This window comes from Tachypleus tridentatus, chromosome 12 (genome assembly GCF_004210375.1).
Source record: "Tachypleus tridentatus isolate NWPU-2018 chromosome 12, ASM421037v1, whole genome shotgun sequence".
NCBI lineage: Eukaryota > Metazoa > Arthropoda > Merostomata > Xiphosura > Limulidae > Tachypleus > Tachypleus tridentatus.
Genome location: NC_134836.1, coordinates 80,482,904 through 80,500,592, shown reverse-complemented (window position 1 = coordinate 80,500,592; position 17,689 = coordinate 80,482,904). Strand labels below are relative to the sequence as shown.

The 17,689-nt window shown below is 30.7% G+C and overlaps 1 protein-coding gene across 6 annotated transcripts in view; it reads right to left on the bottom strand.

The window, feature by feature from the left end:
* LOC143233785 (sorting nexin-8-like) overlaps positions 1-12,741 on the bottom strand; it is a 34,981-nt gene extending 22,240 nt beyond the window's left edge. Inside the window, exons 1-3 of one of the 6 annotated variants that reach the window (XM_076470447.1) lie at positions 12,608-12,741; positions 10,935-11,181; positions 9,929-10,046 (exon numbers count right to left, since the gene is read on the bottom strand). In XM_076470447.1, the coding sequence (XP_076326562.1) occupies positions 9,929-9,965 (37 nt within the window). In that variant the 5' untranslated portion in view covers positions 9,966-10,046; positions 10,935-11,181; positions 12,608-12,741. Of the gene's footprint in view, positions 1-9,928; positions 10,801-10,934; positions 11,238-12,607 lie in introns of those variants that run through there. The other 5 variants (XM_076470443.1, XM_076470448.1, XM_076470449.1 and 2 more) reach the window with 5 other exon arrangements.
* Between the last annotated feature and the right edge of the window lie 4,948 nt (positions 12,742-17,689).

Below are 17,689 nucleotides of genomic sequence, written 5' to 3'. Positions count from 1 at the left end.
ACTATTGTTCAGGTAACTCTATTTACAGCATAGTTATTAACAAGATTTGTATTCAACCATTCTCTGTCTCATAAAGGTGATACCCTGAGATATATACCATGACTTTTGGAGAGATTTACTTTACAATTTTGACCACTTCTATAATTAACGTTTATTCCACATACAGTCTCTGCAGTCTTGTATACAGTACCTACAGAAACATGGAGCATCACATACAGTACCTACTGAAATGTGAAGAGTTACATCTGATTTCTAGTTGTGTACATGGTAAATTTCAATCTAGGGAGCCACAACTGCTAGGTATATCAATGAGTGCTCATATTTTTACTGTATAATGGTTATTTGTTTGCTTGTTTTAGAAGAAAGCCACAGTAGACAATTTGCTGTTTCCACCATGGACATTGAGAACTCTAGATTTTAGCATTATACGTCCATAGACTTACTGCTGTCTGATAAGATTACATTTTTTGGATGACACCAGTCACAGTATATATATATATATATATATGTGTGTGTGTGTGTGATAGTTCTGTGTTAAAGGGTGGTATACCTAGATTGTGTTTATGTCTATAGTTTGTTGACAAAGTATACACAGTATATACTTAAAAACAATGCCAAAAAATTAAAGTGTTTTCACAAAACTATCCAACAGTAAAGAGGGCAACACCTTGGAGAAGAAAGTAGGTTCTCTTATCACAGATCTTCAGCCATTCTTTGTTCCAGAAACAAAGCTAGCAGTGACAGTCTAGGCAACTTATCTTGTCTGACCAAAGACTGAGATTTCACTCTCACTCTTTTATAGCCACAAAGTGTCTAATGTTATTTTCATCTGTTTTTAACAGTAACAGGACACATAGCTCAGTTCATCTCTCCCACATGTTAAACACTCACAGCACTCAACAACATGATAAAACAACTGAAACATAAATATCAACACAGAATACCATAGAGGAATATATTTATCACAGGAATACATGTTTATTATTTCAAATATACAATACTTATACCCTTTATATGTAATATACAAGTTTAGTCTATAACACAAATCTTCGTATTATTATACTTAAGTCTATAACACAGTTGTTTGTATTATTACAGTTAAGTTTATAACACAGATGTTTATATTATTGCAGTTAATATTATTACACAGATGCTGTATTATTTCCGTTAAGTCTATCACAGAGATGTATATTTATTAAAGTAAATTCTATAACACAGATTTTTGTATTAAAACAGTTAATTCCATAACACAGATGTTTGTACTATTACAGTTAATCCCATAACATATTTGTTTGTACTATTACAGTTAAGTCTAAACACAGATGTTTGTATTATTACAGCTAAGTCTAAACACAGATGTTTGTATTATTACAGTTACGTCTATCACTGAGATGTTTCTATTATTACAGTTAAGTGTATAACAGAGATGCTTGCATTATTACAGATAACTCTATAACAGAAGTTTTTGAATTGTACCTGATATGTCTGTAACAGAGATGTTTGCATTATACCTGTTAACTCTGTAACACGGATGTTTTTATTGTTACGATTCAGTCTATAACACAGATGTTAGTATTATTACAGTAAAGTCTATAACACAAACATTTGTGTTGTACCTCTTAAGTCTATCACACAGATTTTCTCATTATACCTGTTAAGTCTGCAACACAGATGTTTGCATTATACTTGTTAAGTCTGTAACACACATATATAAATAACTACAGTTAAGTTTATAACACAGATGTTTCTATTATTACAGTTAAGACTATAACAGAAATGTTTGTATTATTACAGTTAAATTTATTATATACACGTTTCTATCATTACAGTTAAGTCTATAACACAAGATTTTGTATTATACAATTAAGATTATAACACAATGTTTGCATTATAACGACTAAATATGTAAAACAGATATTTTTTTTATACCTGTTAAGTCAATAGTAAAGATGTTTGTATTGATATAGTTAAGTCTAAACACAGATGTTTGTATTATTACAGTTAATTCTATAACACAGGTGTTTCTATTATTAGAGTTAAGTCCATAACTCAGATGTTTTTATTATTATAGTTTAGTCTATAACACAGATTCTTGTACTATACATGTTAAGTCTAACATAGATGTTTGTATTATTACAGTTAAGTCTATCATACACGTTTGTATTATTACGGTTAAGTTTATAAAAGAGATGTTTGTATTATTCCAGTCTATAATGCATGTGTTTACATTACTACAGTTAAGACTATAACACAGATGTTTGTATTACACCTGTTAAGTGTATTACACAGTTGATTCTATTATTACAGTTAATTCTATGACACAGATGTTTCTATAATTACAGTTATGTTTATAACATACGTTTCTATTATTATAGTTAGGTTTTTAACACAGATCTTTGTATTATATCTATTAAGTCCATAACACAGATGTTTTATTATTACACTTAAGTCTATCACACAGATATTTGTACTATTACAGATAAGTGTATAACACAGACGTTTGCATTATAACAGTTAAGTCTACAACACAAATGTGTGCATTATAAATTTCAAGTCTCTAACACAGATATTTGTATTATTACAGTGAAGACTATCACACATATCTTTCTCTTAATACACTTAAGTCTACAACACAGATGTGTCTATCATTACAGTTAACTTCATAACACAGATGTTTGTATTATTACAGTTAAGTCTATAACAGATGTTTGTATTATTATAGTTACGTCTATAACACAGATGTTTCTATTGTTACAGATAAAACTATGACACAAATGTTTGAATTATTACAGTTAAGGCTATAACACAGATGATTGTATTATTACAGTTAAGACTGTAACAGAGATGTTTCTATTAATATACTTAAGTCTATAACACAGATGTTTGAATTATTACAGTTAAGTGTATAACACATGTTTGTAATATAGTAGTTAACTTTATAACACAAATAATTCTATTATTCCAGTTAACTCTGAAACAGAGGTCTTTGCATTATACCTGTTACGTCTGTAACATAGATCTTTGCATTATTCATGTTAAGTCTACAATACAGATGTTTCCATTATACCTGTTAGGTCTAAAATATATGTGTGTATTATTACAGTCAAGTCTGTCAAACAGATGTTTGCATTATAGCTGTTACATATATAACACAGACAGTTGTATTATAACAGTTTATTCTATAACACAAATGTTTGTATTATTACAGTTAAGTCTATAACACAGATGGTTGTATTATTAGAATTAAGTTTCACATACTGATGTTAAATCTATAACACAGACATTTTATCCCTAGAGTTAATTCTATAGCACAGATATTTGCATTATACCTGTCAAATCTATGACACAGATGTTTACATTAACCTGTTAAGTCTATAGCACAGATGTTTTTATTATTACAGTTAAGTCTATAGCACAGATGTTTCTAATATATCAGTTACGTCTATAACACAGATGTTTGTATTGTTACAGTTAAGTCAATAACATAGATCTTTGTATCACTACAGTTAAGTTTATCACACAGGTGTTTACATTATTACAGTTAAGTCTATAACACAGATGTTTCCATTACACCTGTTAAGACTGTAACACAGATGTTTGTATTATAACAGTTCATTCTATAACACAGATGTTTGCATTATACCTGTTAAATCTATAACACAGATGTTTGTATCATTACAGTTCTATTTATGGCACAGGTGATTGTTTTATTAGTTATGTCTATAACACAAAGGTTCATATTATTACAGTTAAAACTATCACACAGATGTTTGTGTTATTACAGTTAAGTCTATCACACACATGTTTGTATTATACCTGATAAGTCTATAACACAGATGTTTCTATTATTACAGTTAAGTCTAAAACAAAGATGTTTATATTATTGCAATTAATTCTATAACAAAGATATTTGCATTATACCTCTTAAGACTGTAACATAGATGTTTGAATTATTACAGTTAAATCTATAACACAAATGTCTGCATTATTACAGCTAAATCTGTAACACGGATGTTTCCATTATACCTGTTAAGACTAACACAGATGTTTGTATTATTTCAGTTAAGTCTATCACATAAATGTTTGTATATTAACAGTTAATTCTATAGCACAGATGTTTGTATTATAAGAGTTAATTTTATAACACAGATGTTTGTATTATTAAGTCTATAACACAGCTATCTGCATTATACCTCTAAAATCAATTGTTTCCATTATACTTGTTAAGTCTATAACATATGTTTTTACTATTACAGTTAAGTCTGAAACACAGATGTTTGTGTTATTCAAATAAGTCTATAACACGGATGTTTCCATCCTATTAAATCTGTATAACAGATATTTGCATTATACCTGTTAAGTCTGTAATGCAGGTGTTTCTATTATACCTGTTAAATCTGTAACATAGGTGTTTGTACTATAATAGTTAAGTTTATAACACTGATGTGTGTACTATAACATTAAGATTATAACACAGATGTTTGTATCATTACAGTTAAGTATATCAACCAGATGTTAATATTAATACAGTTAAGTCTGTCACACAGATGTTTGTATTATTTCAGTTAAGTCTTTCACACAGATGTTTGTATTATTTCCCATAAGTCTATCACACTGATATTTCTTAAGTCTATAACACAGATGTTTGTATTAAACCGGTTAAGTCTGTAACACAAATGTTTTTATTATAACAGTTATGTCTATCAAACACGTTTATTAATACAGTTAAGTCTATCACACAGACGTTTGTGTTATTACAGTTAGGTCTATAATACAGATGTTTGTATTACTACAGTTAAGTCTGTATAACAAATGTTTGAATTATGACACTTAAGTCTATAACACAGATGTTTGCATTATACGTTTCAAGTCTAACACAGATGTTTGTATAATTACAGATAAGTCTGTAATACAAATGTTTGAATTATGACAGTTAAGTCTATAACAGAGATGTTTCCATTATTACAGTTAAGACTAACACAGATGTTGGTATAATTACAATTAAATCTGAAATACAAATGTTTGAATTATGACATTTAAGTCTATAACACAGTTGTTTCCATTATTAGAGTTAAGTCTATAACACATATCTTTGTGTTATATCTGTTAAGTCTATAACACACATGTTTGTATTATAACAGTTAAGTCTATCACACAGATGTTTGTATTAATACAGTTAATTTGATGACACAAGTAATTGTATTAGTAAGTCTATAACACAGATATCTGTATTATACCTGTTAAATCTATAAATCAGATGTTTCCATCACACCTGTTAAGTCTATAACACAGATGCTTCTATTATACCTGTTAAGACTGTAACACAGATGCTTCTATTATACCTGTTAAGTCTTTCACATAGATGTTTGCATTATACCTGCTACATCTTTCACATAAATGTTTGTATTATTTCCCTTAAGTATATGACACATATGTTTGTATTTTAACAGTTAATTTTATAACACAGATGTTTGTATTATAACAGTTAATTCTATAACAGAGATGTTTATACTATTACAGTTAAGTTTATTACACAGATGTTTGCATTATACCTATTATTTATGCTGTAATGCAGATGTTTTTATCATTAGTTAAGTCTGTAACACAAATGTTCCCATTATACCTGTTAAGTCTGTAACACAGATGTTTCTATTTTAACAGTTAATTTTCTGACACAGATGTTTATATTATAAAAGTTAATTCTATAGCACAGATGTTTGTATTGTTACAATTAAGTCTATGAAACAGATGTCTCCATTACACATATTAAGTCTATAACACAGATGTTTGCATTATACCTGTCAATTCTGCAACACAGATGTTTGTTTTAGTACAGTTAAGCCTGTATGACACATATGTTTGTATTTTAACAGTTAATTTTATAACACAGATGTTTGTATTATTACAGTTAAGTCTATAACACAGATGTTTGTATTATTTCAGTTACATCTATCACACAGATGTTTCTATTTTAACAGTTAATTCTCTGACATAGATGTTTATATTATAACAGTTAATTCTATAACACAGACATTTGCATTATACCTGTTAAGTCTTTCACACAGATGTTTGTATTATTTCATTTAAGTATATGACACAGATGTTTGTATTTTAACAGTTAATTTTATAACACAGATGTTTGTATTATAACAGTTAATTCTATAACAGAGATGTTTATACTATTACAGTTAAGTTTATTACACAGATGTTTGCATTATACCTATTATTTATGCTGTAATGCAGATGTTTTTATCATTAGTTAAGTCTGTAACACAAATGTTCCCATTATACCTGTTAAGTCTGTAACACAGATGTTTCTATTTTAACAGTTAATTTTCTGACACAGATGTTTATATTATAAAAGTTAATTCTATAGCACAGATAATTTTATAACACAGATGTTTGTATTATTACAGTTAAGTCTATAACACAGATGTTTGTATTATTTCAGTTACATCTATCACACAGATGTTTCTATTTTAACAGTTAATTCTCTGACATAGATGTTTATATTATAACAGTTAATTCTATAACACAGACATTTGCATTATACCTGTTAAGTCTTTCACACAGATGTTTGTATTATTTCATTTAAGTATATGACACAGATGTTTGTATTTTAACAGTTAATTTTATAACACAGATGTTTGTATTATAACAGTTAATTCTATAACAGAGATGTTTATACTATTACAGTTAAGTTTATTACACAGATGTTTGCATTATACCTATTATTTATGCTGTAATGCAGATGTTTTTATCATTAGTTAAGTCTGTAACACAAATGTTCCCATTATACCTGTTAAGTCTGTAACACAGATGTTTCTATTTTAACAGTTAATTTTCTGACACAGATGTTTATATTATAAAAGTTAATTCTATAGCACAGATGTTTGTATTGTTACAATTAAGTCTATGAAACAGATGTCTCCATTACACATATTAAGTCTATAACACAGATGTTTGCATTATACCTGTCAATTCTGCAACACAGATGTTTGTTTTAGTACAGTTAAGCCTGTAACACAGATGTTTGTGTTATACCTTGTAAATATAACATGTAGATGTTTGTATTTTAACAGTTAATTTTATAACACAGATGTTTGTATTATTACAGTTAAGTCTATAACACAGATGTTTGTATTATTTCAGTTACATCTATCACACAGATGATTCTATTTTAACAGTTAATTCTCTGACATAGATGTTTATATTATAACAGTTAATTCTATAACACAGACATTTGCATTATACCTGTTAAGTCTTTCACACAGATGTTTGTATTATTTCATTTAAGTATATGACACAGATGTTTGTATTTTAACAGTTAATTTTATAACACAGATGTTTGTATTATAACAGTTAATTCTATAACAGAGATGTTTATACTATTACAGTTAATTTATTACACAGATGTTTGCATTATACCTATTATTTATGCTGTAATGCAGATGTTTTTATCATTAGTTAAGTCTGTAACACAAATGTTCCCATTATACCTGTTAAGTCTGTAACACAGATGTTTCTATTTTAACAGTTAATTTTCTGACACAGATGTTTATATTATAAAAGTTAATTCTATAGCACAGATGTTTGTATTGTTACAATTAAGTCTATGAAACAGATGTCTCCATTACACATATTAAGTCTATAACACAGATGTTTGCATTATACCTGTCAATTCTGCAACACAGATGTTTGTTTTAGTACAGTTAAGCCTGTAACACAGATGTTTGTGTTATACCTTGTAAATATAACATGTAGATGTTTGTATTTTAACAGTTAATTTTATAACACAGATGTTTGTATTATTACAGTTAAGTCTATAACACAGATGTTTGTATTATTTCAGTTACATCTATCACACAGATGATTCTATTTTAACAGTTAATTCTCTGACATAGATGTTTATATTATAACAGTTAATTCTATAACACAGACATTTGCATTATACCTGTTAAGTCTTTCACACAGATGTTTGTATTATTTCATTTAAGTATATGACACAGATGTTTGTATTTTAACAGTTAATTTTATAACACAGATGTTTGTATTATAACAGTTAATTCTATAACAGAGATGTTTATACTATTACAGTTAATTTATTACACAGATGTTTGCATTATACCTGTTATTTATGCTGTAATGCAGATGTTTTTATCATTAGTTAAGTCTGTAACACAAATGTTCCCATTATACCTGTTAAGTCTGTAACACAGATGTTTCTATTTTAACAGTTAATTTTCTGACACAGATGTTTATATTATAAAAGTTAATTCTATAGCACAGATGTTTGTATTGTTACAATTAAGTCTATGAAACAGATGTCTCCATTACACATATTAAGTCTATAACACAGATGTTTGCATTATACCTGTCAATTCTGCAACACAGATGTTTGTTTTAGTACAGTTAAGCCTGTAACACAGATGTTTGTGTTATACCTTGTAAATATAACATGTAGATGTTTGTATTTTAACAGTTCATTCTGTAACACAGATGTTTGTATTGTTACAGTTAAGTCTCTAATATCGATGTTTGCATTATATCTATTAAGTCTAGCACAGATGTTTCTATTTTAACAGTTAATTCTCTGACCTAGATGTTTATATTATAACAGGTAAGTCTATAACACAGATGTTTGTATTATTACAGTTAAGTCTATAACATAGATGATTGTATTATTACAGTTAAGTCTATAACACAGATATTTGTATTGTTACAGCTAAAGATATTTGTACAGGGTGTTTGGAAAGTCACTGTGCACTTATATATTTATTTACAGACATGTTTCAATATAGAATACAGGAGGTAAATACGAATGATAATTATAAACAATGATGAAAGTGACCCCCATTGGCATCAATACAGGTCTGGATCCTACTTATTTTGTTTCTAAACACCACTATCAGATGCTGGCTTGAAATAGACTGAATAAAATATGATTACAAAACTACACAGTGACTTTCCAAACACCCTGTATTATTTCAGTTAAGTCTATAAAAAAGTTGTTATATTATTATAGTTAAGTCTATAAAACATGTTTCTATTATACCTGTTAAGTCTGTAACACAGATGTTTGTATTGTTACAAGTCTGTAACACACATTTCCATTATACCTGTTAAGTCTGTAACACAGATGTTTGTATTATTTGGGTTAAGTTTATCACACAGATGTTTATTTTAACAGTTAATTCTATAGCACAGATGTTCCTATCATAACATTTAATTTTATAACACTGATATTGGTATTATAACAGTTAAGTCTATAACACAGATGTTTGCATTACACCTGTTAAGTCTATAACACAGGTGTTTTTATTATTACAGTTAAGTATATCACACAGATGTTTACATTATTACAGTTAAGTCTATAACACAGATTTTTGCATTATCCCTCTTATGTTTAACACACAGATGTTTGTATTATGACAGTTAAGTCAATCACACAGATGTCTGTATTACAGTTAAGTCTGTAACAAATATGTTTGTATTATTACAGTTAAGTCTATAACATAGATATTTGTATTAGTACAGTTAGGTCTATAACACAGATGTTTGTGTTACTACAGTTAATTCTATAACAGATGTTTTCATTATTACAGTTAAGTCTGTAACACATGTTTGTATTATTACAGTTAAGTCTATGAAACAGACATTTGTAATAAGTCTGTAACACAGATGCATGTATTATTTCAGTTCAGTCTGAAACAGATGTTTGTATTATACTAGTTAACATTATAACAGAGATGCTTGTATTATTAAGTCTACAAAACAGATGTTTGTATTGAGTCTATGAACGAGACATTTCTTTAAATCTGTAACACAGATGCATGTATTATTTGAGTTCATACTAGTTAACTTTATAACACAGATGTTTGTATTATACTTGTCATGTCTGCAACTTTAATGTAATTCACTGTCTTACTTTTGAGAAGTTTTTTTGGAGGCAGCTGAGGTATCATTCTGAATGAAAATCTTTGTAACAAAATTTCATGCAGAACTACAAAGTCGTTGTATGGTCTCTGGATAATAGAATTAAATATCTGGCAAGAAAAAGAAATCAGTTATATTATGTGCACATCTGTTAAAAGCACAAAATTATTTGAAGGAAAGGTTTCAACTTTGGTCATGACTGATGTATTAGTTAACTGAAGATAAGAAAGACAAAATATAAATATTAAATTCAGTTAATCAAATGAAACTTACTATGTCTTAAGTAAAAGAGAATTAGATAAAAATTATTTCAAACATTACAAAATTACATACAAGTGCAAATTATGCAAAATGACATGCTAAAATGCAACAGAATTAAATTAAAAAAATAAAGAACACTTATTATATCCACTGTGAACTAGATAGTTTATTAGTTACATGATAAACAATAGAATAACATTCAAATAACAAAGAACCATTATTCTATCCACTCTTACAACTAAATAGGTGATTAGTAACATAATAAACAACAGAAATATATTCAAATAACAAAAAACCTTAATTCTATCCATTCTTACAACAGTTTATTAGTTACGTGAAAAACAACAGAATTATATTTAAATAACAAAGAACCCTTATTCTATCCACTGTTACAACTACATATTTGATTGATTACATGATAAATAACAGAATTATATTCAAATAACAAAAACCCTTATTCTATCCACTGTTGCAACAGTGTTGCAATTAGTTGCACAGAGATGCCAACCATTACAATTTGAGCGTAATCATTACAATTTTAGTGTATACATTACGACTATAAGCTCATACAGACAAATTTTACGACTAGTTTTAACTCCCAAATTATTATATTATATAGGCCTATACAATAAAGTGATAAATTGTTCCCCCAGGGCTTGAAGGGGGTGAAAAGAAAATTTCTAGTGAGATACAAATAAATTTTTATAATAAATAAAAGACATAGTCCAAATGCCTACTTGCAATAATCATGTTTGTGCTTGAAATAATAAAAAATATTTGTATTTCCGACATCTACCAATGGTTTGAGTGCGGTGCTTCTCCATACTGGATACGTGGAGGAATCCACAGTTTCGTCATCAGTGCTCGCGTTAGATGGGTATTTCTTGTTTTCTAAGCGGCATAGAAACACCAATGCAATCGTTCACAAGATGGAAAAAAAAAAAAAGAGGCCTCGTTCACCAGATTGTCTGGTTTCTGGCAAATCTAAAAGGAATAAAACTGTGAATCAAAAATTTAGGAAAGAGTATAGTGCAAAATATCTGGTCATTGCATCAAAAGTCAGTGACAGTCATGTGTTTTGTACAGTTTGTCACATCGAAGTTTCTGTGGCGCATGGTGGGATAAACGATTGTTCCATACATACCAAATCGGCATCTCACCAATAAAAGGCTGAGGAAAAGACAAAACGATGCAGATAATAACATTTATGAGTAGGAATTCAGAATATGAAACCATAAATGCAGAAGTGATGTTCACGCAATTCGTCATTGCTCATAATTTACCCTTAGCTGTAGCCGATCATGCAGGACATCTATTCAGAAAAATGTTCCCAGACTCAGATAGAGTGAAAAAAAATATGGCTGTGCTAGAACCAAAACTACAGCCATTATACAAATGTTGGGTTGTGAAGATGACAAAATGATTTCAAGCATACTTACTAACAGTGTTTACAGTTTAGCTACAGATGGATCCACAGACATGGATGACTCAAAACTGTATTCTGTGCTTGTACGATATCTGTATGGGCTCTGTCTACAATCATTACGCTCAGTCATTTGAAATAGTTGGTATCTCTGGTTACATGATAAACAATAGAATTACACTGAAATAACAATGAACCATTATTCTATCCACTCTTACAACAACATATTTAATTAGTTACATGATAAACAACAGAACTATATTCAAATAACAAAAACCCTTATTCTATCCACTGTTACAACTACATAGTTTATTAATGTTTCGCAATGCTAACATATAATTACTGAATTATACAGAGAATTACCAAAATTTTTATCATTAAAGCTTGATTTGGGAAGAAAAACTGTTTTCTAGGATACACCTGATATATAACTAACCCCATAACAACAGTATCTATACTTTGAGTATTTCCTGACCTTACTAGAAACTTCATATTCCACATGTTTCAATACGAGTCCCTTCTTCTTTGGTATAAGTGTGACATTGATTATATCTATAGAACAAATGTCTTGATAACACATGCTTAATTTTGTAGAGTTTTTCTCTCTTCTTAGTTGAATACTCAAAGCTTTCAAATTGGACAGGTCTCCCAGGAATGGCCATGGGAGTTCGATTTGAAATACAAATATATTCAACATGTAAAGTTTGGAATAAGTAATTACACAGCTATCTAAGTAGAAAAGAACTTTTAACTTCTGGTTGATTAGAAAATGTTAGAGGTTTGCAAAAGCTATTAGCACGTTGTTGTTCATACGTGAACTTTAATACATGGTTAGGAATAATTACAAGTGATAATTATATTCTTAGAAATTAACATACACAAACTTAGATTCTTTTTTCCACTTCATTTATTAACACTTATTTTGATGGACACAAAAAAATATGTTTCATCAATTTAATATCCATACAATAATTTACATCATATTACCTTGGCAACCAAAGCTCTGTAGCACTGCATCATTGACTGGCTTTCCTTGTTGACATACAGCAACTACAGTTAAGGCTTTGTAGACCCCTGAGCGAGTTAGGTAGCCATGGTGACAATCCAATAGTTCCCATATCTGTTGTGGAAATACAATTTGGTTCCAATCAAGAAAAATTCAAACATTTAATTAAAGTAACATTAAGCATGATAAAGTTACTGATGAAAATGTTGAATACATCTCCCATGTCATGTGTAATCCCATTCTTGTAACTTGGTAAAAGTCGTACTTCACTTGTACTTTGGATACGTAACTTTGTGTTTTTAATAAATTTCCTGACTTTTAGATTAATCGTTTTTTGTACATAGTGTTACATTTATGCTAAACTTTTTCAATGATTTTAAAGATCTTTGTATAAAGGTTCTTCTTGTTGATATGACCATTTCTGTTTAACCAAATTAAGAATTGGAATATTCCTTGAGAAACTTAAAATACAGAAAGAAATTGACAAATAACAACTGATATGTTTCTTCTAGTCATTTTAAAATAATGAAAGGACTTGACAAATAACAACTGATACACTTCTCCTAAAGTTATTTTAAAATACAAAAAGGACTTGACAAGTAACAACTGATACCTTTCTCCTAAAGTCATTTTAAAATACAGAAAGAATTTGGCAAGTAAAAACTGATACGTCTCTCTTGAAGTCATTTTTGTGAAGTTGAAAAACAAGAATACCTAAATAAGAGTTTCTTTTGAAAGACTGGACTTCATTAAAAGTTTAAAGAACACGTTTTGGTCCAATATATATGTAAAATCGGCTCATTTGGGTTGAGAAAATATTTTATGTAGAGGACCGAACAACATTTCGACCTTTTTCGGTCATCGTCAGGTTCACAAAGAAAGAAAGAAGTAACTGACCGGAAGCTAACCACATGTTTGGAAGGGGTTATGTAACTGAGTGTTGGAATGTAGAGGGCGGTGTAAGATGTTTGAATATATAATTTTATATTATTTATTTTATAATTTTTAATATAGGTATAAAGGTGTTCCTGGAATGTTATATTTTGTTAATAGTTTTTGCCAAATGTTGGTTATTTTTCTGCTGATGTCGAGAATATATGGTATGCAGCAGTATGTGGTTTCGTGATTTTTTGATTCGTAAGATATATTTACTTTTGTTGGTTAATTTTGCTTTCTGCGGGACACACACTTAATTTTTTCAATCACATTAACTCGATACATCCCAACATTAACTTCACATGTGAACAGGAAAAAAGCAATCAAACATCATTTCTTAACCTCAAAATTACAAGAACCGACACACAACTTAAAACAGAAATCCACCAAAAAGTAACCCATATTGGACTATACATTCCTTGGGACTCTGCACATGAAACAAAACAAAAACACAACATACTAAGAAAACAAATAAACACAGCCATAAAACTATGCTCACCAAATAAAATTAACGATGAATTATGGAAAATAAAACAATACTTCATCAACATCAACAAGTTTCCTCCACAAACTGCAGAAAACATTATACGCATACACCTAGACAGAAAGCAACTGCCTGTTGTGGAGACACAAGTTTAGAGGACGACGTTTCGAAAGTCTTCCGCCTTTCATCTTCAAGTCTTGAAGGCGAAAGACTTTCGAAACGTCGTCCTCTACACTTGTGTCTCTACAACAGGCAGTTGCTGTCCATTCTACAAAGTTTCATTGAAAACGCATGTGTTTACAAAAATAAATGATACTTGAAATAATTTGTAAGTTTGTTTGTTTGTTTGTTTTTGAATTTAGCGCAAAGCTACACGAGGGCTATCTGCGCTAGCCGTTCCTAATTTTGCAGTGTAAGACTAGAGGGAAGGCAGCTAGTTGTCACCCCCCCCCCCGTCAACTCTTGGGCTATTCTTTTAACAACAGATAGTGGGATTGACCGTAACATTATAATGCCCTCACGGCTGAAATGGCGAGCGCGTTTGGTGTGACGGGAATTCGAACCCGCGACCCTCGGATTACAAGTCGAGTGCTTCAGCCATCTAGCCATCATTTGTAAAAGGGGTACAAACAAGAAAGGATAAGTGTACATATTTTAAATAAACTTAAGTTGGATATATAATCTGACTACAGTGTTCATGTTTTGCTGTGCGTTTTCCTTTAAACATTTTCTCTATATGATAACTTGAATTGTTTTTTACACAAAATAATAAACCAGATTTTAGAGAGGATTTGAAGAGCTGATGCTACTAATTTATTATTTTAATCTATTCACAAGATAAGTTCATTAGCATCCTAAAATTATATGTGAACCCAATCTGTCATTCCACGGTTATAGATAAGGAGTGGCATTGTTAAAAACTGGTACGAAGCAACATATTAATGCAGGTTGACTAAACTTATGAATAGTTAGATTAATTACTTTACATTTTTTCTTGTGGCTCGTATTTTATTCTTGTACCACCATTCAAATTTATTATATGATGATATTCTTTGGCATAACGGGCTACTGCAGCTAAATGGAAAATATCAAATTTTGTTTGTTACTTATATTCGTGAATTCTAACTTGTGTTAGAATTAGATTCAAATTAATTAATTTGAATCAAGACACACAATAGTGTTTCATGTAGCCAAAACAACACGTAGAACAGACTGTGCCTTATTAACAGAAGAGACAGTTTAGCAATTTCTCACCTTCTATAGCTCGGTGTGTGGTAATCCAAATTATCATACACTACATGGCCAAAGGTATGTAGACACTTCTTCAAATTAGTGGGAGCTTTATGAAATGAGTTTCCATGGCAGAGCAGCTGCACACAAACCTGAGATCACCATGTGCACTGCCAAGCGTCGGCTGGAGTGGTGTAAAGTAGATAACCACTGGACTCTGGAGCAGTGGAAACGCATTTACTGGAGTGGTGAATTATGCTTCACTATCTGGCAGTCTGACGGACGAATCAGGATTTGGTGGATGCCAGGAGAACACTACCTTCCTGAATGCATAGTGCCAACTGTATAGTTTTGTGGAGGAGAAATAATGGTCTGGGGCTGTTTTTCATTGTTTGGGCTAGGCTCTTTAGTTCCAGTGAAGGGAAGTCTTAATGCTACAGCATATAATGACATTCTAGAGAATTGTGTGCTTCCAACTTTGTAGCAACAGTTTGGGGAAGGCCCTTTTTTGTTTCAGCATGACAATGCCCCCGTGCACAAGGCGAGGTCCATAAAGACATGGTTTGCAGAGAGTTCTTACCTCAACCCCATCAAACACCCTTGGGATGAATTGGAACGCCGACTGCAAGCCAGGCCTCCTCGCCTGACCTCACTAATGTTCTTGTGACTAAATAAGAGCGAAACCCCGCAGTCATGTTTCTAAATCTAATAATAATAAAAAAACCTTCCAGAAGAATGGAGGCTGCTATAGCAGCAAAGAAGAGACCAACTCCATATGCCCAGAATGAATAAACACTGGAGTATAAATAGGTAAATTAATAAACGTTCCTCTCACTTCATATTCTGGCCGCATTTTCGCTAGGTATTAACGTATCACGTTATGGATTGCAGGATCCAGAGTTAATACACGATGCCACTGAACATGTTATAAAGTATCAGTCAATCCTGTTATCTAATTTAAAATAATTTGACATAGTCCTTACGGTAGTTAACAAGGTGAATATCTTCCCTCCACTTGGAAGCTTAAAATTAGGGGCAGTTATAGAAACCTTCCACTTAGCCATTTAACCTACATACACCCTTGTGCAAATTAATTGAAACAAGACGGAAAATTACGATTTTTTCAATTTTTTGCGTTTTATTTCTGAGAATCCAAAAATCATTCACAAATTAATACATGATATGTTCGCCTTTATTTTTCAGAAGATCATTAATCCGCTTTGTCATCGAGTCCACGAGCTGACTGCAATCTTTACTAATTTTTGGATCGCGGTACCACACCTCAATTATGGCTTCAATTAGCTTGTATTTCGTAGTACAGTCTTTTCCCCAAAGTCTTTCTCTACAAATCGCCCAATGATTTTCAACAGGATTTAAGTCCGGAGAGTTTCCAGGCCAATCCAGCACCTTTATTCACGTTGTAGTCATAAAATTCTTCACAAGCTTCGATATGTGGCACGGAGCTAGATCTTGCTTAAAAATGCCAAATCCATCTGGAAATCTCTTTTTCAATTCTGGAACGACCCTTCTCTGCAAAACTTCGATGTACTGTGGTCCTTACATCATACCTTCTACGATATGCAAGCCTCCGACGCCATAGTAGCTGAAAAAGCCGCAAAACATCTTCTTCAAGGGACGTTTTACGAACTGGTTGATGTGAAACTCTCAAAGTTTTTCACCTGGAGATCTGCAAACATGCAGACTTCTTTGACCCTGTACAAAGAAACGAGTCTCGTCACTGAATAACACCTTCCTCCATTCTTCTAGCATTTCAGACCCCATTGATACCGTTTTTTCTTCATTGAGTTGGTAAGAAGTTGTTTTTTGATTGGTCTCCTTGCCCTTCTAACGCAATTTTGAATGACGTAATATTCCTCAAAATTTCGTCATATATCCCAAAAATAGATCAACTGTACTGCAAAACACAGCTAATGACGCCGCCTGTGTGAAAAAAATGACTATTAAAGGAAATCAGCGGGTCCAGTGAACCTACACCGGCCGCCATGCTGAAAATACTGTAAAATGACCATTAGTTTCAATTAATTTGCACAAGGGTGTAAACACTATCACATATCACTTCTTAGAATTACATAATTATTAATCTGAAATGATGTCACGAAATATAACAGAATTCTAATCCAAGTAACGTGTCTTTCTGTAGTCGGTTTCCAAAATAATGACTTAAAGCATTTTCTAAAAACTTTTTAAGTATTTATTTGGACAGATTTTACTTCCTTACATTTACGGTAAATTATACATCTTACGAAGTCTTTTTGTCAATTTAGATAAACTCGAAGTTTCATTTAATTATAATATTTAAACACAAATAACACATAAATTATAGTTACTTGTAAATCATGGATTCTTGTTCTCCTTCACGCTACATTACTAGTTAATAGTGGCATTTTAACAT